This window comes from Chroicocephalus ridibundus, chromosome 5 (assembly GCF_963924245.1).
Source record: "Chroicocephalus ridibundus chromosome 5, bChrRid1.1, whole genome shotgun sequence".
Taxonomy (NCBI): Eukaryota; Metazoa; Chordata; class Aves; order Charadriiformes; family Laridae; genus Chroicocephalus; species Chroicocephalus ridibundus.
The window spans coordinates 75,187,099-75,208,516 of NC_086288.1; the positions used below are offsets into that span (position 1 = coordinate 75,187,099).

Sequence of the window (21,418 nt, forward strand, 5' to 3'; positions counted from 1 at the left end):
GTATAAATGAACTCAAACCTCTTTGTTAATGCCTTAAAATTTTTTTGCAATCTAATGTTAGGCAAAGAAAGAAAAATTACCTTTAGGATAGTAGCCCGATGGTCACTGTGTAGCCATATTTTGGTAGACTAATCATTTTGGCCAGTTTCATTTTTGCAGCAAGAATCTCTGTCACAAAACCAGAAAAAAAGCAGACAATTACTATTTGAACGGAATGCCCTATTAATGACTGCCTTTGTTTGAGGGCCTTTAAAAAAATCTCTCTCCCCAACTACTCCTCACATCTCCCCTGTCTCAATAAAACTAATCCTTCACTACTTCTCTCCAGTCCTTACATGCCTTTATTTTGTTTGCTTTCTTTCCTTTCACTCTGCAATAATAAAGTAAAATTAAAAAGATACAGCCAGCAGAAGCGCAAGGAAAAATTCATCACATGTCTCTGACATAGCTTTCAATCCTAATTAAATTGGGCTATCTCAAAGATAATCCATTCAGTTTCTGTGAGGGTGCATTCATTAGCATGTCTGCTGATGGAAGCACTTACAACAGAGATCTTTGTAGGAGGAATTAGTTACTGTCAATCTAGAAGATCATTAGCATTGATATAGGACTTCCCCCAAAAGATATTTTTATTTTTTTTTAATTAACAAGACATTTTTTAAGCCACATTAGTTTTGGCTCACGACCGTTCCTAAATCCTGAGATGTTATTTTGTAACAGTAGTGGAGAACCACCTACTGGAAAGAATGCTTCTTGCAGTGCAATCCCTCATTCCTTAATGCTCATTGTATCTTTTTTTCTGTCCCCGTCCACAATGAAAAATGGCTCTGAGGAGGTGGAACTGTTTTAATTCTTTGGAGCACCGTTTTGGTTTTTTTGGTTTGGTTTTATTTTTTTGTTTGTTTGTTTTTTTTCTTTTAAAAACATGCTTGCATCCAGTTCCAGAACAGGGACACCAAATAAGAAGAGAAAAATCATCCTGCAAATGTCAAGCAGGAATCAGTGCAATGATGCTGTAAGCTCCTATGAGAGACATGCTACCAATATATGACATGCTGTGGTAAGGAAAGTATGCAGTAATGACATACAGGGGACTACAGTAGAGACATTGTTACTAAAATATACTAAAATCTATTTAATTTATTGGTTTTCCTTAACAGTGTATTATATTTTATGTAGGATTTTTTTTTCCTGCGGGAAACAATAGGAATGAGGGAGCTGTTTTTTAAGAATAAACTACAGCAACAAAAATAATGATAATCTTTGTATTAAGGCACTACTTTCCCTTAAATTCTGCCTCCACCTGCCGGACACTGGGAGCTATGCCACTGTGACAATATAAAGTGTCTTGCCAACAGCAAACACTGCCAATATTGTGCTGAATATCCAGGCATAGTACCCGAGGCCAGGATAAAAGGACATTGCTTAAAAGAATAATAAAAAAAAATCTGATAAATGAACTTCTTTATTAGCTGCAGAATTGCAATACAAATGAATAATATATAGAAGCCTTCCATCAAGTTGTTGCAGATTCTTTTTAAAGTGATTTGAGTTCATAGAATCACAGAATTGTTAGGGTTGGAAGGGACCTTAAAGATCACCTAGTTCCAACCCCCCTGCCATGGGCAGGGACACCTCCCACGAGATCAGGTTCCTCAGAGCCCCATCCACCCTGGCCTTAAAAACTTCCAGGGATGGGGCTTCCACCACCTCTCTGGGCAACCTGTTCCAGTGTCTCACCACCCTCATGGTGAAGAACTTCTTCCTAACATCCAGTCTGAACCGACCCATCTCTAGTTTTAATCCATTCCCTCTAGTGCTACCATTACCCGACAGCCTAAAAAGTCCCTCCCCAGCTTTCTTGTAGGCCCCCTTAAGATACTGGTAGGCCACTATAAGGTCTCCTCAGAGCCGCCTTTTCTCCAGACTGAACGACTCCAACTCTCTCAGTCTGTCCTCATGGGAGAGGTGCTCCAGCCCTCTGATCATCCTCGTGGCCCGAGTTATGGATATACAGTTCATGTAGGCCATGGTAGAAATGGGAGAAACATGCTGCTGTAACAGGCACTCTTACGCTCACCTCTTTCACGCACTACATGTTGTCCAAAGCTATTCCTTTGAAACAGGGGCATCTGCTGGAGAAAACAATGATATTTTTATTGAAACATTTTTATTTCACAGGTTTTCAAATTCTTTAGTTCCTTTTCTGAATTACAGATAGATTCATGTGTCATTTATTTTTTGGTGCAGCAAAATACATTGGTATCAGTACTAATATGGCAGAGATGGGGGGTTACCTACATTACCATGTAGTACCAGTAGAGTGTTTCTCACCCAAGATGAATCGTGAGGCCTATGTGAATATTTAATGCTTCTGCTTTAGAAACTCAGTGTAATAGAAATGCTGAAAATGGTAATTCATTTTTCCCATCCTGACAATGAGGGGCAATCCCCTCAAATGAAAGAAATATAAATGCTATCAACTTTACTGAAACAAAAATCAAAAGTCCTGAGTGTACTGTGCAAGTCCAGCCCCCTGAGGGCTAACAACAAGAACTTCTGCTAAATACAAGTTTATCTGGCTGGAGTAAGCGGATGATTGCAGCATAACAGTAAAGCACAGGCCCTAAAGCAAGTAGCAAAACAGGAACAATGACGTTGCAGAAAAAAAAAGGAATAAAGGCAGAACATACTACACTGATTTCCACCTTTTCACCACTGCATTTTCGGCTGTGACTTCTTACAGGAGACCAAACACAGAGAGAAGCAGAGTCTGCAAGTCAATACTGCTCCAAATGAGGACGGGATCTGATCCTCGTCCACGGTTAGGGTTTTATGTGATTTGCCACGGTAATTTCAAGCACAAACACAGGTTGGGCGGAGAATGGGTTGAGAGCGGCCCTGAGGAGAAAGACTTGGGGGTGTTGGTGGATTAGAAGCTCAACGTGAGCCAGCAATGTGTGTTTGCAGCCCAGAAAACCAATTATATCCTAGGCTGCATCAAGAACAGCATGGCCAGCAGGTCGAGGGAGTGATTCTGCCCCTCTATGCTGCTGTGGTGAGATCCCACCTGCAGCGCTGCGTCCAGCTTTGGAGCCTCCAACATAAGGACATGGACCAACAGGGATCTGGAGCAGGTCCAGAGGAAGGCCACAAAGACGATGAGAGGGCTGGAGCCCCTCTGCTGTGAGGACAGGCTGAGAGAGTTGGGGTTGTTCAGCCTGGAGAAGGCTCCAGGGACACCTTATAGCCCCTTCCAGTACCTAAAGTGGGCCTACAGGAAAGTCGGAGAGGGCCTTTTCACAAGGCCACATACTGATAGGACAAGGTGTAACAGTTTTAAACTGAAAGAGGGGAACTTTTGCCTGGGTATCAGGAAGAAATTTTTCACTATAAGGGTGGTGAGACACTGGAACAGGCTGCCCAAAGAAGTTGTGGATGCCCCGTCCCTGGAGGGGTTCAAGGCCAGGTTGGACACGGCTTTAAGCAACCTGGTCTGGTGGGAGGTGTCCCTGCCCGTGCCAGGGGAGTGGAACTGGATGATCTTTAAGGTCCCTTCCAACCCAAACCATTCTATTGTTCTATGATTCTATTATTTACTAGTCTTCCATTCAGGTAACGTCATTTATAGAGTTCATCATCGTTTTCCTATTTCATTTTACCAGTAAAACGAGCCCGACGCCTCGCAACCCGCCTCAGGCCGCCGGGGGACGCGCGCGGATCCTGTCAGGGGGCGTGGGCGGTTCCCCGCCTGGAAAACTACCGTTCCCAGAAGGCCCTGCGCCCCTGCGGGCGGGCGTGGGCTCGCGCCTCGCGCAGTGCACTCTGGGATTTGGAGTTTCGGTCGCCCCCCTCGCCGAGACAGCGGCGCGCAGGGAAGCGCGGGAAGGGCCGGGGCGGGCGGCGCATGCGCAGCGCGGAAGGGCATGATGCGGAGGGAGGTTACTAGGTAACGGTGTGTATCCGTCCGCTGGGGGCCGCCTCCCGCACCCCTCGGCGCAGTGGTGGCCAAGATGGCGGCGGCCGTTGAGGCAGTGCTGTGAGTCCCCCCAGCCCCGTCCGCCAGCGCCCTTCCGCGGCCTTCAGCGAAGGCAGGCCGCTGCCGGAAGGCGAAGCCCTCGGCCGGGCGGCGAGGTAGCGAACGGCGGTGGAGGAGAAACCAGGCCTGGGTGGCCTCCCCTCCGCCGCGGGGTGAGCCGCCCTCTCCCCCCACAGCCTGCACTCGCGGGGAGGGAGAGGCCGGGCCCGGCCTTGGCGACCCTGTGGGCCCGTGTGGCTGGGCGGCCGGCCGCCGAGGAGAGGGGTGAGGGAGCGGCAGGCCCGGCCTCGCCTCGCCGTGTCAGCAGGGCGGGCGGGTGTCGGCCCCTCTCCCCGGGAAGGGCGCGTTACCCGCTCTCCAAGGAGACGCCGGCGGGGCTGTGGCAACGGCCGCCGTTTTGCCTGAGGCGCTTCGAGGAGAGCCCGCCTACCGCCATCCCTCCCCCTCCGATGCCCCGGGTTTTGGCGCCGGGAAGGAGCGGGCTTTCCGCCGCCTCCCCACCGGCTCCGGCCGCCTCAGGCAGCGGCTGGGCGGGCAGTGCCGCCGCGGGTCACCCGGTCCGCAGGCAGCGTCGGCGGCGGGGAGAGCCGCCCGGGAAGGGCTCGGTAGGCTGGTAGTGCAGGGGAGGTTTAGACTGGTTATTAGGGAGAAATTTCTTCACCCAAAGGGTTGTCAAGCATTGGAACGGGCTGCGCGGGGAAGGGGTGGAATCACCATCTCTGGAGGTATCTGAAAGACGTGTAGGTGTGGTGCTGAGGGACATGGTTTAATGATGGTTTTGGCTGTGTGAAGTTGATGGTTGGACTCGATCAAGGTCATTTCCAACCTAGACAGTTCTATGGTTCTATCGCTCCCTTGGTCCGGGTGTTTGAGTTTGCAGGTCTCCTGGCTCCTTGCTGGTGAGGGGGCTCTGGTGCAACGAGAGGACGTTTTCTGCTCCTGTGCAGTGATACTGTATGGTTGGCAATACTCTGCATAGGCATTTAATGAGCTAATGCTAAGTTAATGCTCAGTGAGGAGCGCATGTCTTCAAAAGCTAGACTTAAAGAAAAGTTTGATCCCATTTTTAGTCTTTACAGCTTTATGGTGGCTTTCTACAACTTTTTGTTTTCCATTTAATTTGTAGTTTTCAAAAATTTCTATGTGCAATGTTAAGTGCTCTACAGAGCTCTTGCAGTTCACGTGAATGCTATAGGGAAACAATGCGAAAACCAACTCTGCTGTTAAAAATAAGCTGTTTAAAATATGTGTCTTTGATTGTTAGCATGTTTTGTAGTGATACTTTTGAGCAATTTGCGTATTGCTGTTACGTGTACAAAATGTGTTTTGACTACAATCTTACATGTTTTGACTGTAATCTTACATGTTAAGATTAGTTATTATTTCTGTAGAAAATATACTTGAAAGTCTTTCTTTTTTTTTTTTTTTTCCAAGTCCCTAGTAAATGTAAGGCAGTGTGCACATGCTTGAATAGAGTTTATATACAGATTCTATAATGTGCAGGAAACTGAGATTGGTAATGGGTTGCTAGATGCAGAAATAGCATACAGAGAGGATACCAAAGCTTTTATAAGAGGATTTCTTCTGGAAATAGCTGGTAAATGCAAAGTAAGAAAAAATACTAATTAATGAAATGTGTGTGGGGAGGTGAAAAGCATAGCTTCATATGGGAGTTTCATCTCTAAGAAAAAAGCTAGCTGAACCTCTTTGTGTTTTTAACTGAGTTGAAGGGGTAAAATATCAGCATAGCTCTGTGATCTTAAACTCACTTGAATATAACTCATTTGGAAATATCACAGACTATAGTATGAAAGTTTAGAGACTTGCTCTCTGGGAAGGGCATAGTTCTGTTAGAACACTTGAAAATCCGCTTGCTGGAAGTGATCAGGATATTGTTATTTTTGAGCTGTATTTAGTAGGGTGCATTGGCATATGCCTAGTGTCCTTGTTTGAGAATATTATTCAGAATATTCCATCTGTGGCCATGAATTTACTTCAGAGATAATCAGAGATTCTTACAGCAAAGATAGTTGAAGATAACTATTAACATTTATTTAATTTAAAACTTTCACAAAAGCTGTTTCTATTATGTAAAGAGAAATATCGCCACTTCTTGTTGTTACAGTGGAGGGTAGGGAAAAACTTCTTTTGCTATGGTTTTTGTAGAATTATATAACATGATGATGAGGAAACAGCTTACTGAATTGGACTATAAACCCAGATGGCCTCTAATCTTGTCAAGATGAACTCATTATGCTTAGTGGCATAGGTCAGGATAGAGTACCAGTTAAAATGTTGGGTCTTGCACATCTACAAAGCAGAACAGTCTATCTGTAAATGAAGAAAGTTCTTACAAAACATAGCTGTTTTCTAAAATAAGCTAAACTGATAACTATGTATTTGTTTTGAATGCTTGTCAAATTTACCTTGAGTTGGCAGGAGAGCTTCCCTGTGAACTTGTCATGGGATGCTTCTGCTTTTACAAGAAAACAAAATGAGAAATGGCATTGTGTTCTTATTTTCTAAATAAATCTGACAGTTCACCTGAGTGAAAGTTGCATAGAAGGTGTGGTTTTACAGTTGATCTGGCTGGTTTTGCTGCTCCTGATGACATGGCTTTTATTTGCCTTCCTTGAGCCTACAGATAATTCTTATATAGTCATAAGTTTAGCCAGATCAGGGAGCTTATCCAATTGAGAACTCATCTGTGTTTTTTTTAATTTCGGTTTTGTTTGTTGGCTAGCTAGTTTGTAGGTGGTGCCCTTCTATTGCACAGTCTAGTAGACACTTCTGTTGCGACAAAGGAGAGAGAATGAATAAACCTGTAAGGGCAGTAGTGCACAGATCTGCTGGTTCCCAAAGTAGCAGACGCTTAATTGTACCTGTGTTATGATGCTGATTGTGAGATGCACAAGCTGAATTACTCCTAACTGTGTTAGCGTGACTTAGGTTGGCACACAGCTGAGTGGAGATGTGGTTATGGTACAGTGGGCATACCCAGTAGATCCCATTTCCTTAATGGTATAGTAATAGACTGTGTTTGCATAAAAGCGCTGCCTTGTGCAAGAGCACCTTCTGAGAGGGCTGTACTGTGTGATTTTGATTGAATGCTGTACCTAAGCAAGATAGGTGTAGTAGTAAAGCTTTTAAACTTAGTTCAGGATTTATTTTTTCTTTTCCTGGAAGTGATTATAAAAAGAAACCACCTTAGATAACTTCTTAATCTTGAGTTTTAGGTGACTTCTTCACTTGCACTGTGTGACATCTTAGTATGAAATTTAATAGTAGGTAGGTTGCAATAATATCTTTAAAAATAAATGGTCTTTTAAATTTTTTTTTTGCACTTAAAGCTAGGATCGTGTCCTAACATAGCAGTTAAAAATAACTGGAAAATGTAATTCTCTGCAAGACTGTTTTTCTTCTACGTCTGTAATGGAACTTCATAGCTGTTATAAAAAAAAGTTTGTAGCTTGTGTGATGGAACTCTGCCAGCAGCACTTAGGCTACACAATTTTTGTTGCAGCCTGAGAGTATACACAGTTATGTATTCTTCATCTTTTTCAACAGACTAATCTAATTTTACTGCTATAAAGGAATACTTTGTTTCCAATATTTCGGCTTTAACAACTTTTATTACTAATGTCAAACTAGAAGTGAAAGTGAAGACTTTTAAGATGTAGATTGCTTTATATTGCACAGAATGTCACTATTAGAGAGCAGCAAAGCTCCAGGAAACTCAAATTATTTTGTTTGGTTTTGCTAGATAGTATAATGTAAGTGGCATGGCATTCACTACTTAAATAACTTAACCTGTAGTAAAGAAAGTAAAAATCCTTTAATTGATGTCTATTTTCTGTGCCTTCAGTGCTCTGTTGTTGGCATCTTAGTATTGAAATAAATGCGAAAGTTTGACATAGTAGGTCTCCGAAGTCACTTACTGTATTGAACGGACATCACCCTGGACCTGAAAGTGCAGGCTTTATGAATCACAAAGCAGTCTTTCCAAGTACTAGATAGTGTATTGTAAAATGAGGAAAATCGAGAGCCTTAAAAAAAAATGTATAATTCTTTACTTTCTAAGAGCAGGGATTAAAAAAAAAAGAGGTAAAAAAACCCAAACCAAACCCACGTGTTTAATTTTTAATGCCAGTATCTGTGTTCTTCTCACTGTTACATTTTTAGTAACATGGTTTAGTAAGCAGGGGTTTTAGTTTCCTAGAACAGCCTTGTGCTTGCATTGTATAACGAATACGTAGTTGCGATCTCAGATTATGAATCTTTAAAATATTCTGCATAAACTGATTTTAATACAGCACATTTCTTTCAGCTGTTTCTTTTAGATTCTTTTTATTGATTGCTTGTCATGGCAACAGGAGGTGGTCCCTTTGAAGAAGGCATGAATGATCAGGACTTGCCTAGCTGGAGCAATGAGAGCCTTGATGACCGGCTGAACAACACGGTATAATTTATTTTATCTTTCAGTTGCCATTTTATGCTGTAGATTAAAATTACCAGGTAGATCTTGTTAGTGGCAGGTAACAATGCAAAACCCTAAGCCTTGTCAGTACACCTTTACAGGTAAGTATCTGCAAAACCAACAAATATAACCAACAAAACCAAAAATAATTGAGGTAGATGTAAGCAAGCAATGAGTGTAATTCAGAGGTTGTGGTCTGTAGATGTACTTATGGGAGGTGTTTTGTGTAAATAATGTAGCTAGGCACAAAAGCATTGTAGGTTTCATGACAGTGAAAACTCTTTAACTTTAAAAGTTCTAAACTGCTGAAGAGTCTTCAGCCAAGAAGAAAAATACAATTTAATTTCAGTTGAAGTTAATGTAATGCGTAGTAGGATGAAATGGGTTTAAAATTTCCTAACAAGCTATTTTTAATTCATGCAGTGGAGAAAATTATATTTTGTGATGTGATGTTTGCTCTAGAAAACTTGGTGCCTATTTTGATATCACTTTTTATTTTTACTTCTAAAATGAAAGTAAACTCTCTTTCACTGAATTAAAACATTTAGTTTTTATCTATGTGAATAACAGATATGATCTTTTTGTCCTTCCCTGTTCTTCCCCTTAAGGACTGGGGAAGTCAACAGAAGAAAGCAAACAGATCTTCAGAAAAAAACAAGAAAAAGCTTGGTGGGGAAGCTGAAACGAGGCTGACTAATGATATATCTCCAGAATCCTCACCTGGAATGGGACGGCGGAAGACCAGAACTCCTCATAGTTTTCCTCATGCTCGATACATGACCCAGATGTCTGTTCCAGAGCAGGCTGAACTAGAAAGGCTTAAGCAAAGAATAAACTTCAGTGATCTGGATCAGGTTTGTGTGAATACTAGGTCCCACTGTAAATGTGACTAGAAAATTTATTCAGCTATCTCTTAATAATTTGACAGATGAATAAAGAAAGCTTTCATAAGTGATTAAGGTAAAAAAAACCAACAACTTACAGGCACCATGGGCGACAAATCAAAATTCTGGTCTTGACCTTGAGGAGATTATGGGAAGTTCAGCACTGTGGCTTTCCTATGCTTGAGAGTATGCTAGCTGTCTTTGCTTTATTCCTCTTAATCTTTAACAAATTCCTGTGTCCTCAGATTAGTATTTCTTACTCATCATACTTGTCTGCCACTGGAAAATATCTGTTACCTTATTTTGAAAGCCTGTTCTTGAAGTGCCACTCGGTTTCTGAACACTGTTATCCTTGTGCATTAAGCAGAAGAGTAGCATTAAAAACTGCTCCTCAGTAGAGTGTACTGAAATGTGTGGCATGAACTCTTGAGCCATAACTGTTTCTTTGGGAATACGGCACGCTTATCCTTCCCTTGTCCAAAACAATCAAAAGTATGAGGGGTTAATTCTTTGGTAACAAAGCATATATTTGTGCTAACAGTTTCAGAATAGAGCCTTGTTAATCTTTGCCAGAGTTTGTTGTTAACTTGTTTGGGCTGTGAAGATTCTTTCAAATGTGATTCATGGCTTTGACTTGGAATATAAAGACTGGGCATAACTTCCTCCGCAGATGTACATTACAGCAACAAGTTGCTATTCATAATGTTCTAAAGGAAAGCTGAAGTTAACAAGGTATCATATTCTGCAAGTGATTATGTTGCTGCAAGTTGTTATTCTCTCAAATGTACCTGGAGAAGTAGGATGCCTTTCACTGTACTAAAAGTGGACGCCACCGTAGTAAAAGTGAAAAGGATGAGGAACTAAGCTCTGAGGAACTGCAGAACCCTTTTGCTTCCCAGCTGTTCTGGGAGGGTGGGTTGCTTTTTGAAAACTGTATGGCAAAAATTGCCGGCACTGTCTTTAGCTTTTGGCTAGTCAGTGACTAATACGATAAATTTAAAATCAGTCTAATAATACTGCAGAACTGGTAATCCAAGCAGTGAAACTAATCAGTGTTGAGAATATATTGGAGAGGGGAAAAAGAAAAGCAATTGTTCTTTTTTTTTTTTGTTTGTTTGTTTATAGAGAAGCATTGGAAGTGATTCTCAAGGCAGGGCAACGGCTGCTAACAACAAACGACAACTTAATGAAAACAAAAAACCGTTCAACTTCCTGTCACTGCAGATAAACACTAACAAAAGCAAAGATCCTGCCTCAGGTTCCCAAAAAAAGGAAAGTGGAGTATCAGTGCAATGTAAAGAGTTGTTTGGAGCTGCTCTGAGCAAGGATTTCTTGCAAAATTGTCAAGTCTCTGCTCAAGAAGATGGAAGGAGAGAACCAGCTATGGATAGTAGCCAGGTATTTACATAGCCTATAAAGTCTACAGAACATTGACTCTTGGAAGGGTTTTAATTACCTTGTGACTTTTCAGTGCATCTTTCTAAATTTCTGAGTAGTATAATTGTTAAATCTTTATTTGAAATGCTTGTCCTCCCACTGTTCTAAAAGGCAACTTGAGGAAAATGTGAAGCCAAACTTAATCATGTATTGTTCTTTAGAAATCTGCTTATTGGTAACAGAAGCAGTATTAATTTTCAACTTGGAGGTTGGTTCACTTTTATACGGTTCCAGAAATTACTCTCACAGTTTAATATTTTCATATGTTAATGATCTCAGTTCTGTTTTAGCCTATATTGACAAGAAGCCCTGTGCTTCAGCCTTGCAAATTCATGCATGCATAAATCTATCCTTATAAAAGCTCTTAACCACTTGTAGAAGTGTGCTTATAGGATTGAAAGTACTAGTATGTCCCTCTTTAATTACTGCTTTGCTGTTGCTGTCACCATGTCTTGTGCATTAAATACATTAAAGCTGTAGCTGAATGCATTCAGTAATTTCAGTGTCTTTACAGATTGTGAGCAGACTAGTTCAGATTCGCGACTATATTGCTAAGGCCAGCTCCATGCGGGATGATCTTGTAGAGAAAAATGAAAGATCGGCCAATGTTGAGCGTTTATCACACCTTATAGATCACCTTAAAGAGCAGGAGAAATCCTATCTGAAATTTTTGCAAAAGATGCTTGTAAGTTTGAGAACATAATATATTTGTTTCTGCACTGTAAGCTTTTTTAGGAGTTGACCATTGATGTTTTGATGGTGCTACTGGGGGTGTTCGTTTTGTTTGATATGTAGTACCTTCCATAGTTCATTTTTACTGCCCCCTTTATATAGCTTTTGATTTATGCCAATGAAATATTTCAGGCTAGAGAAAATGAGGAGGAGGATGTTCGGACTATAGATTCAGCTGTGGGATCTGGTTCTGTAGGTGAGAGCACATCGCTAAACATTGATGTGCAGTCTGAGGCTTCAGATACCACGGTAAGCTGCCTTTTAGTAATTAAGGTGCTAGAAATGAAGTCTTTGTTTTGTTTTGGTTTTGTCCTGATTGTTGTGATAGTGCCATAATCTGCACTTCAATTAAAAAATAGTGAATCTCCAAACACTCTGTTCAGGAGGTGTTTACGCATGTGTGGATTATTATTTTTTTATATGGGGAAAAAATTAATGATTCTGTCACAACAAGATATCTTGATTAGTTTTTAAAAAAATCTTTAGTCTTTCTTTGAAGTAGGATGAAATGTTAAATGTTTGCTTTGGCAGAGCATGCACTGTATTGATGTAGGAAGGAATAGTTTTCTATACAATTTTTCATCTCGAAGTTTGTTTCTGTTAGCGGGGAAAACTTGCTGGTGTTGGGTGAGGAGAGGGTTAGAGGTGAATCGTTAGTGGGCCATTGCCCAAGCATCTTTCTAGTGATATGATAGTACTGACCTAACACAGAAGTTTCTCTCCTTTTTTGGAGAGATGAGCACCTTTTAGAAAATGTGTTCTGAATTTAGTTCTGAGATACACAGACAGTCTTCCTTTTATAAATAGAAAGCTTTTATGTTAGCATGGTAAACAATTCTTGTAGTAGATACAAAAGCATTTTAATAACAACTTATGTTTTACATCTTCCAATACTAATATACTGAGAAAAGGTACTAGAGAGCTGGTACTCCTTTAGGCAGTTAGTACTCTGAATGTTGTACAGATGAGGAGAATTTACATGCTTGGAAGTAAAACAGCAGTTAAAATATTAAGAAGTTTTTGTAATTATTTTTAGCTTTGTAAGAACTTCTTCTATCCCTGTAAAGAAATAATATGTTAGATGTGGAAGATGTACTTTTTAACTTTAAAAAAAAATTTGAAAAACACAGGAAAAAAAAAAAGTAGTTTTTACATAGTATGCCTGTAAACTTGTATTTTTCTTTATCTTCTTTGCAAAATGGGTTTTAGTTTTGATGTTTGGCTCTTCATTTTGCGTCTAATTTCTCTTAACATGCAGCTTATATATATTAACTGCAGAATGAATACTTGATTGCTATATAGGGACTTATTAAAATTCTAAGAATGACTAAAAATGTCTTTAGTAGATTTTATTTGATACTTGTTTTCGTTATTTGACAAGATACAAGTGGGTAGGTTTGTAACTTAAAAATGCATGCTAAGTTGGAGCACGTGTTCAAAATCTAACATACTAAACTATTTAATAAAGGAGGTATCTTTTAGTTTGAGCGTTCGGCCCCGCATTGAGGACAAACTAGGGAATTCAGCTTCACAAGAACAGGTTACAGACACTGATGTTACAGCAAGCCCTAAAGGGAAAAGTGACAGAGCTGCTGTGAATGACAGGGAAATCTGGCCTTGTAGGATTAATAGCCAAGAACATGGATTGACTTCAAAGGTACACTTCAAAATATTATTTTAGACTCAAATAGGCTGATTTTGTTTTCTTTTTTTTTTTTTCCTCCTGTTAACTGCTTCAAATATATTTGTTACAGTGAATGTTCCTATTTGGCCTGCTTGTCTGTGTCCAGCTGTCTTTTTGTTGAATCAATCTTCTTTGCCTAGAGGTTTTTTTTTATATAATTGAAATAGAGATGTTTGACAACTTTCTCTTCTGAAGTGTCAACATTGACAGAGAAAGTACTTCATGTAACTCTGTACAGCAGCTGTTCTGATTTTATGTAGGTGATCCTTCCAGTTTTGCTGTTCTCTTTCTGGGAAAACATTGTAAATGTGACTTTCAGACATTTGTCATGTTCACATTGATGGTCTGCCAGGGCAAATTTAAGCTAATAGCATGTAGAGAAAATAAATCAAAGAATAGTAGCCTTAACTTGTTCCACAAATGTTTTTGTATAGCTGTTATATAAGGATTTGGTTGGAACAGGAAAGACTAAGGGGCTTGAAGTCTAAAACTTCTTTTGTTATCTGTTAGCAGCTTTTCTATGGCTTTGTCTCTACTCTAATTTAAAAAAAAAAAAGAAAAAAGAAAAAAAGTCTGAAGTTTGATATTTTTTTTCCCATAAAATTATTATTTTCTGTAAAATAAAAGGCTTAAATGTTTTGTCAAGCTTATTAGTCTAAATGTAGAACTAAGCTTGAAAAATTTGTTGTATGATTTTAATGAACTCGAGCAAATCTGATACTTTAGATAAAGCTTGCATTACTCAATGGGAAAGTGAGAATAAGACACACACCCCTTTTTCCCTTTCTTCCCTTTGTTCCTTCCTGCGTTAATTTCATTGTGTGCTCTATTCTGCTTCTACACTATATATAAAAGATGAAAATTTAAGAGAAATGATCAGTGCCAGTTGTAGTATGTGTTTTAGTGACACTTTGAGAAGTTTAGAATTCTGGGTCTGTTCTCCTTTCACTGCTGGAAAGTCCCTGGTACCCAGAACTAGTTCATAAGATGCCTGTTTCTATTCTGACATTTGGTGCAGAATTTTTGGACTGAGAGAATTTTGTACTTCAGGAACTCAGCAGTATGTGAAGAGAAGATGATGCTTTTTAAGTTAGTAATGTTCTTGTAAATAATTGTCAACTCCTAAGAAAAAGGAGGCAAATTTTTCCATGGTTTCATCTGCATAGCGTGATAATCCAACTTCAAACAGGATCAGGATCTTAATTGGATGTCTCATTAAAATACTTAATTTGCTAACAATCTTCAAATAAAAGTTCTGAGGCAAATCTCCAGCTTTTAATTAGCATAGGATGAGGAAAATAACTTAGGTTTAATATATATTTTAACTGCTCAACATGCTTTCATTCATTCAGATTTAATTCCATGTGTTTGAAAATATGGTATAGAGGGGGTTCTATGCATGGTTTTGTTTTGAAATCGGTTTACCTAAATCTGGTCTATTCTAGTATCTATGGCATAAATATAGCCTACAAAACTAAACATGTTACAGGTTAGAGAAGAATAACTGCCCAAAATGCTCTGCTGAAAATTTAGAGATTTTAGGCCAGTAAATCAAACTAGATCTTGTATTATACGTAGCTCCATGATACTGTGGCTTATGCTTGCTTAGCTTTACCAGTCCGATAGCTTAATGCACTCTTCTATGAATTTATGAATCAAAGGACAGAGGGATGCTTACACGTTAGTCTTTGGGACGTGTTAGGGCAGCTGACTGGATTTTTAAAGAGAATTTAACCCCCAGGAGTGGTAAGCATGTCTTGGTGATACAGTTTCTCCCTATTGGATGTATAAAATTTTCAGACTGAAAAGGACTACCAGAAAGGTGAAGCTGTTTCTTTTTCACCTTTTTAGACTAACTAGGCTGTTTGAGTCTATTATAAAGTCCTGCTTGTTTTGACACTTCTGTCACTAGTACTCAACAAATAAATTGTCCTGATTATGGTAATGTTCTTCATATCTTGCAGGCCAGAGATCCGCAACAGGAAGCTAAAGAGGAGTTGGAGAACTTGAAGAAGCAGCATGATTTGTTGAAAAGGATGCTACAACAGCAGGAGCAATTAAAGGCTCTTCAAGGAAGACAGGCAGCTCTTCTTGCTTTGCAGCATAAAGCAGAGCAAGCAATTGCTGTCATGGATGATTCTGGTATGTGGAATGACTGTCTCTTCAATAGCATGTTAGTGTGCTGATTGAATGATTAAAGCTGGAATTGTGGAATATACATTAAAAAGTCTTTCTTAAATATATGCAAGGCTTGTATTTCTGAAAAGAGTTGACAGTATAACATTGTAAAATGGTATGTCAGTTAAAAACCACACAGCTGATTTCTGTGGCTTACTTTTAAAATCCTGAAATTGTGGATTTTTCTTCTAAAAATTGGTCTACCACATCAGGTCAGGAGTCTGCCTCTCCTCTCCATCACTGTACCAGGCCTTTAAAGGAAAGAGTTGGAGTTGGGGGATACAGTGTTCTCTCCCTTTCTGCGACCTTCTGGCTATAGGCAGTTGTTAGTGTGAGTTTTTGTTTGCTTTTTTCATGGGATTCTTTTGGTTTTTTGGTAGCTGGTTGCTTGACAGTTTAATAGCCACTGTTAGACTAATGGTCTATCCAATAAAAGAAAGGAGGAGGCTGCTAAAGCAGTTACATAACTAAATATGAAAGTAAAACTCTTAAAATTCAATGGCATGTAAATTAGGGGCATGACTCTGATAACAGAGCACCACCATTATGTGTTAACCTTCAGTTTAAAAGCATTCTTCTAATTTGTTTTCATATATTCCCAACATTTCAAAAATTACTTTTGCGACAGAGACTTCTTCTTGATAATCTGCTTAAAGGTTGTCAGCAGAGTTGTTTTCCCAAGAGTCCAGTCTTAAAAGGGATTCAGTTGTCCTTGATTTGTGCACTGTTGACATCTGAACTATCCTTTGTTTGTTGGAAACTCATCCTGACCTCCACCCCTCCCTAAATTCTGTTCGGTTTTCTTTGGAAACGGGGTACAGTTATGTGTGCAGTCGTAGGGAATGACACTTTTGCACTGAACAAGTTCAGATTCAGTCTGCATTACCATTTCATGACTCTTCCCCATAACAGTTGCCATTAGGCTTGATTAGAGAGTATATGGGATAGCATTTCTTATTACAGTTAATTTTTGTATTTAAAACAGCTTCATTTGTAGAAATATGAGCATTGGTTTCTACATTTTACAAAAAGTCTCATTTTAGGGTTCCTTGCTCTGATGAGCTCCTCTTTCTGCTTTTTCTTCTGTCTTCGATTAGATCGACTGTATGAAAGAAGATGGAACTAGTTAAGAAAAATAGAGTTTAGTGTAGAAAGAGAAGCAGAGAAGTTGGTAGGTAGAGAGCTTCTAGAAAGATACCACAGGAGCAAAACAAGCCAGTGCCTTCAAAAGGTGTTTCCTTGTTTCTCAAATGGTTTTCAGTAACTGCTTTTCTCCTATCTGCTCAGCAGCGGTAGACCTGTCATAGAATCTGCTTTCTCTTCTTTCCTCAAATACACAAAACTCCATCTTGAAGAGGAGTGTGTAGATGAAATGGGTAGAAAACAGAATTACATATGATAAATTAGAACTGATTTGTGGGTTTTTTTAATTCTTTGGTGGTGTTTTTGTTTGTTTCATATTTCTACTTATGTTGCTCCTAATAACAGTTTCTTACTGCTCTTTGTGTTGACTTACTTAAGGATGTAGTATGTACCAAAGATTCAAATCCAACATAGGGCAAAATAAGTGTTTTAAATTTGAAAATAGTAAAACTTACTGTGAGTAAATCAGGTAACAAAGTCATAATCTGTGGGGAAAATAAATAATATTTGTGCTTGATTTTTCTTATGAAGTGTTGGTTCTTATTTGTGGAAAAATAAAGTTATTTGAATCTCTCAACTGCCAGTTCCATATCTTAATATTGTTTGAGTTTTCAGGGTGAGAAAAAAGCTTTCTTTTTAATGTATTCCTCTCGTAAAACTTTTTCAATGGCAAACCCCCGAGACTGCAGCTGTAAAGATTAAGACTTATACCAAGATGAAAACTTGCTGTCCTGTTAGTTTGTTATTTTAAGGAAGTAAAATCACATGCAGTGTTGTTGGTCTGGCTGTACTAAGTAGTAACAATTCTGGTTTTAATAAGAAAAATGTTTCCATCAACCCTAGACAACTTGGTTGTTTTCATTTTGCTCTGACCTTTTTAGCAAAACACAGAATGGACTTAAAAGTCCTTTTGTATGGTTCTTCACAAGGGAGCTTTGAGTTGGCTTGGTAGCATTTCTGTAATGGAAATAATCTTTCAAGTGTAAAGTTGGTGGGAAGGACACAACATTAAAAATAATTGCTGTATTTGGAGAGCTGCAGTATATTGACATTCTTGTTAAACTAGAAATTTTCATCAAATAGCCTTTATTTCATTGCTGTGTAAAAGTATTTACATTTTTTCCTCCTCCTGCATGCCCAGTTGTAACAGAGACTACAGGTAGTGTTTCAGGAGTAAGCCTTACATCAGAACTGAATGAAGAACTGAATGACTTAATTCAGCGCTTTCATAACCAGCTTCATGATTCTCAGGTCAGTCCTTGGGTTGGACTGTATAAGTTTTGCCATTGTCTGTTTTTCATATTCTTTTGAACAGTGCAGTTAAACGTTTGTCTTGCTTGTTTGTGTGGGTTTGACAGTGGAGTAGTTAGGGTTCTCCCAAACTTGAAAGCTCAACATCTTTGGGAAGAGTTATTGGCTGACTGATCTATACTTCCTGTCTCTGTTTTCTGTGAAAGTCCAGGGAAGTAGTTTCTATATGGCAATAGAATTATATATTAAGTCAATATACAATATTAAGTTAATATATATATAATTAAGTATATAATTAGAATATCATGAGAGTGTTTTCAGGATCAATTTCCTTATATAATGTTCTTTGTTCTGGTGTTGAGCCTAGCAAGCCTATAAGAGGGCTTTTTGTTTCTTACAGTTTATTTGGCTTTTTTCATAGTAGTCTGAATAAAATGAAATTACTCTTTTTAGACACAGTCTGTGCCAGACAACAGAAGGCAAGCAGAAAGTCTTTCACTTAGCAGAGAGATTTCACAAAGCAGGAACTCTTCAGTGTCCGAACACCTGTCAGAGGAGAAGGCGCAGCTTTTTAACAAGATGCGAATGTTGCAGGGTAAAAAGCAAAAAATGGACAAACTGTTAGGAGAGCTTCATACGCTTCGTGACCAACATCTAAATAACTCCTCCTGTAAGTAAATACAGGCAGAATTGTATCTTTTCAAGAATACAGCTTTTTTTTAATGTGCATGTTTGTAACATGGTCTTTCAGCTTGTAAGTGGTTAATGAAATGGAGGTGATAAAGCTGTGTTGGGGCAATATTATGTAATTGTTCTGTCTTTTAATGCTGTATAAGTTTCTGGCTTAATTGAGAGCTCTACAAGTCACGATGATGAGTGTTTTTGCTTGCAGCACTTTGGTTTATAACATTATCAAAGTTGACGAATGTGAAGATGTGATGACAGGATTTTTTTCTTCAAGGCTTGTCTGTAACACATCTGACTTGTGGAACGTACCATATGAACTTGAAATTTCTGTATTTTTTTATCACCATACACCTGATTTTCTGTACTCAGCACTTCAGATGTTCATAGCTCTGTAGCGTTACAGGGTTGCTTGTCCACTGTCAAAAGACTTTCTCATGCACTAGTTGCAGGAACTTTGATCATAGGCTATATCAGAGGAACTTAACTGTCTGAATGGACTAGAGTTTCGGCCTGTTCCTTAGATGGCTTTTTCCTCTCCTTAAAGTCTTTATGCAGGCCTGCTTGCTGCTCTTGCTTTCTATTTCTAGAAGTACTTTTGTACTGCTGAAGGTTGTCTTATAGCTGGAAACTTCTGAGGGCTGATCACAGCGTATTCTGGTTAACATTAAGAAATCAGGCACTTGAAGCATGGTCCTGGAGAAGCGCAGGCTGATTTAATAGTTACTTTACTACTTTCTACATGTAATTAATGCATGCTATGTAGGCATATTTGGATATGATTTCACATAGCTGGAAAAAGCAAACATCAAATCTCAAATCTGTGTTCTACAGCATATGGATGCGGGAGCTTAGCAGAGGAAAAAACGATAGAATTTTTATCATGTTGAAATATTAAATTTCAAAAAAAGCAATTCAGCCGTAAATAAAACCTTAAAATAACTCTTTGGGCAGATTCAGAGCATGAAAGCTTCCACTTCTGAAGCGCGATAAAGCTAAAAGGAACTGACTGAAGTCTTGTTTACAAAAGCTACATATTGCTCTGCCTGTTGGCATTGCATGCCATGAAACTTAGGAACAAAAGCATTTGTAACAACTGTTGTGTATGTTGGTAATATTTTCTGTAGTTACATTTTAACGTAATTCAGTTACGCGGGTTCTTTTTGCAAGTTGTTCTTATGAGCTGTATGTCTTTTCTGTAGTTTTTCCTGCTTCAGGTTCTCCTCAAAGAAGTATTGATCAACGAAGTACAACTTCAGCGGCTTCTGGTCCTGTAGGCGTAGTTACTGTTGTCAATGGTGAATCAAATAGCCTGGCATCTGCTCCTTACCTTCCTGATTCCATGGTTTCTCAGAATGAGAGTGAAGAGGATGACAATCTAAACCCAACAGAAAAGCTTCAGTAAAAGTCTTTTAATTTTTTTTTCATAATGTGCTTTAGTGATTTTGAGTGTTACAAGTTCGGTGTTAAGAAACCATTTTGTGTTTTAATCTACCTAATTTAGTATTATATTACTAAATATATAGTAATACTATAATACTAATTTAGTATTATATTACTATTTAGTAAATGGTCCAAGACAGTTTAATGAGTTCAGAGCTTCAAGTGGAAGGTTCTTACAGCTAGGAAAAGGGCAGTAAACTTTGAGCTTTAAATGATATATATACTTCTTAACTCTACATAATTTGATAATATGATAAAATGCGTAGCATATTCTGGGTTTTTTTCTCCTCAGGAAGCTAAATGAAGTTCGTAAGAGGCTGAATGAGTTACGTGAGTTAGTTCACTACTATGAGCAAACGTCTGATATGATGACAGATGCTGTGAACGAAAACACTAAGGAAGAGGAAGAAACAGAAGAATCAGAAAGTGATTCTGAACATGAGGATCCACAGCCTGTTACAAATATTAGGTTGTCATATTTTTTGTCCTCCTAGATCTTCGTAGCTAAGTTGTTACAGGCTTCCTGAAGCAATACATTATTTCAGTCAACCAGAAGTAACTTAATTCTGTAATTACGATAACTTTCCAAAATTTTTAATTTAAAGTAGTGTTCTTATACAGGTGATAAATAATAATCTTGTTCTTGGTAACTTACTTATATAGCAATTGTAGATTAGATTGGACATTTAGAAAATACTATAAGAGACTTCAAAATCTGTAATTCCTTTGGGTTTAAGCACTGAATTACGTGTGTGGAATTCTACTAGAAGGTTAACAGGCCCAGACTAGAGAATTGGAATAAAAACCAACTTTAGTTTAGAGAGGCATTTAGACCTATAGTCTGACAGGGCAACTGTGCATCCATGGATCTTCACTGTGCAGAAATGAATACTAATTTAGCTATGAATCATATAAAGCTTTCATAATATAGACATATACCTTGAAAGCCTCTTATATTGTTGTAGATCTAGCAGGGGATAATTCATAGCTGCTTCTGATTGCTTAAAAAAAAAAAACCATTGGAGAGATGAATATTGACAAATACCAAACGTCTGGACTGATTTTATATGGGGTTGATTTTTTTTTTTTATTTTAAATGTCAGGACACATTCCCATAAAAGCCAGTTGATAAACGACTGAAGTAAAATTCCGTTGATATAATTTCTTAAAAGTTAACGAGTGATGTATTTTACCCTAGAAACCCTCAAGGAATGAGTAGTTGGAGTGAAATAAACAGCAACTCAAATGTACAGTGTGGAACTAATAACAGAGATGGAAGACATCTTAATACAGACTGTGAAATAAATAACCGATCTGCTGCTAATATAAGGACTCTAAAAATGTCTTCTGCTCTAGGTATGTTCTAAAATCTTCTAATAATTTTTGAGTCGTAATGCAAATAATTCTGATAGCTGCACAGAATTTGTGAGAACCTTGTTTGATGAGCAAAATGTTCAAGAGTCTAA

General features: G+C 38.7%; 1 protein-coding gene across 15 annotated transcripts in view; it reads left to right on the forward strand.

The window, feature by feature from the left end:
- Positions 1-3,931: 3,931 nt before the first annotated feature.
- PCM1 (pericentriolar material 1) overlaps positions 3,932-21,418 on the forward strand; it is a 46,637-nt gene continuing 29,150 nt past the window's right edge. For 3 of the 15 annotated variants that reach the window (XM_063335406.1, XM_063335403.1, XM_063335405.1), the window contains exons 1-13: positions 3,969-4,191; positions 8,367-8,498; positions 9,125-9,370; positions 10,526-10,798; positions 11,352-11,522; positions 11,702-11,818; positions 13,038-13,226; positions 15,218-15,395; positions 17,716-17,825; positions 18,279-18,495; positions 19,712-19,910; positions 20,245-20,421; positions 21,151-21,308. In XM_063335406.1, coding sequence (XP_063191476.1) covers positions 8,403-8,498; positions 9,125-9,370; positions 10,526-10,798; positions 11,352-11,522; positions 11,702-11,818; positions 13,038-13,226; positions 15,218-15,395; positions 17,716-17,825; positions 18,279-18,495; positions 19,712-19,910; positions 20,245-20,421; positions 21,151-21,308 — 2,131 coding nt within the window. In that variant the 5' untranslated portion in view covers positions 3,969-4,191; positions 8,367-8,402. Of the gene's footprint in view, positions 4,192-7,275; positions 7,328-8,366; positions 8,499-9,124; positions 9,371-10,525; positions 10,799-11,351; positions 11,523-11,701; positions 11,819-13,037; positions 13,227-15,217; positions 15,396-17,715; positions 17,826-18,278; positions 18,496-19,711; positions 19,911-20,244; positions 20,422-21,150; positions 21,309-21,418 lie in introns of all 15 variants that reach the window. The other 12 variants (XM_063335397.1, XM_063335404.1, XM_063335407.1 and 9 more) reach the window with 9 other exon arrangements.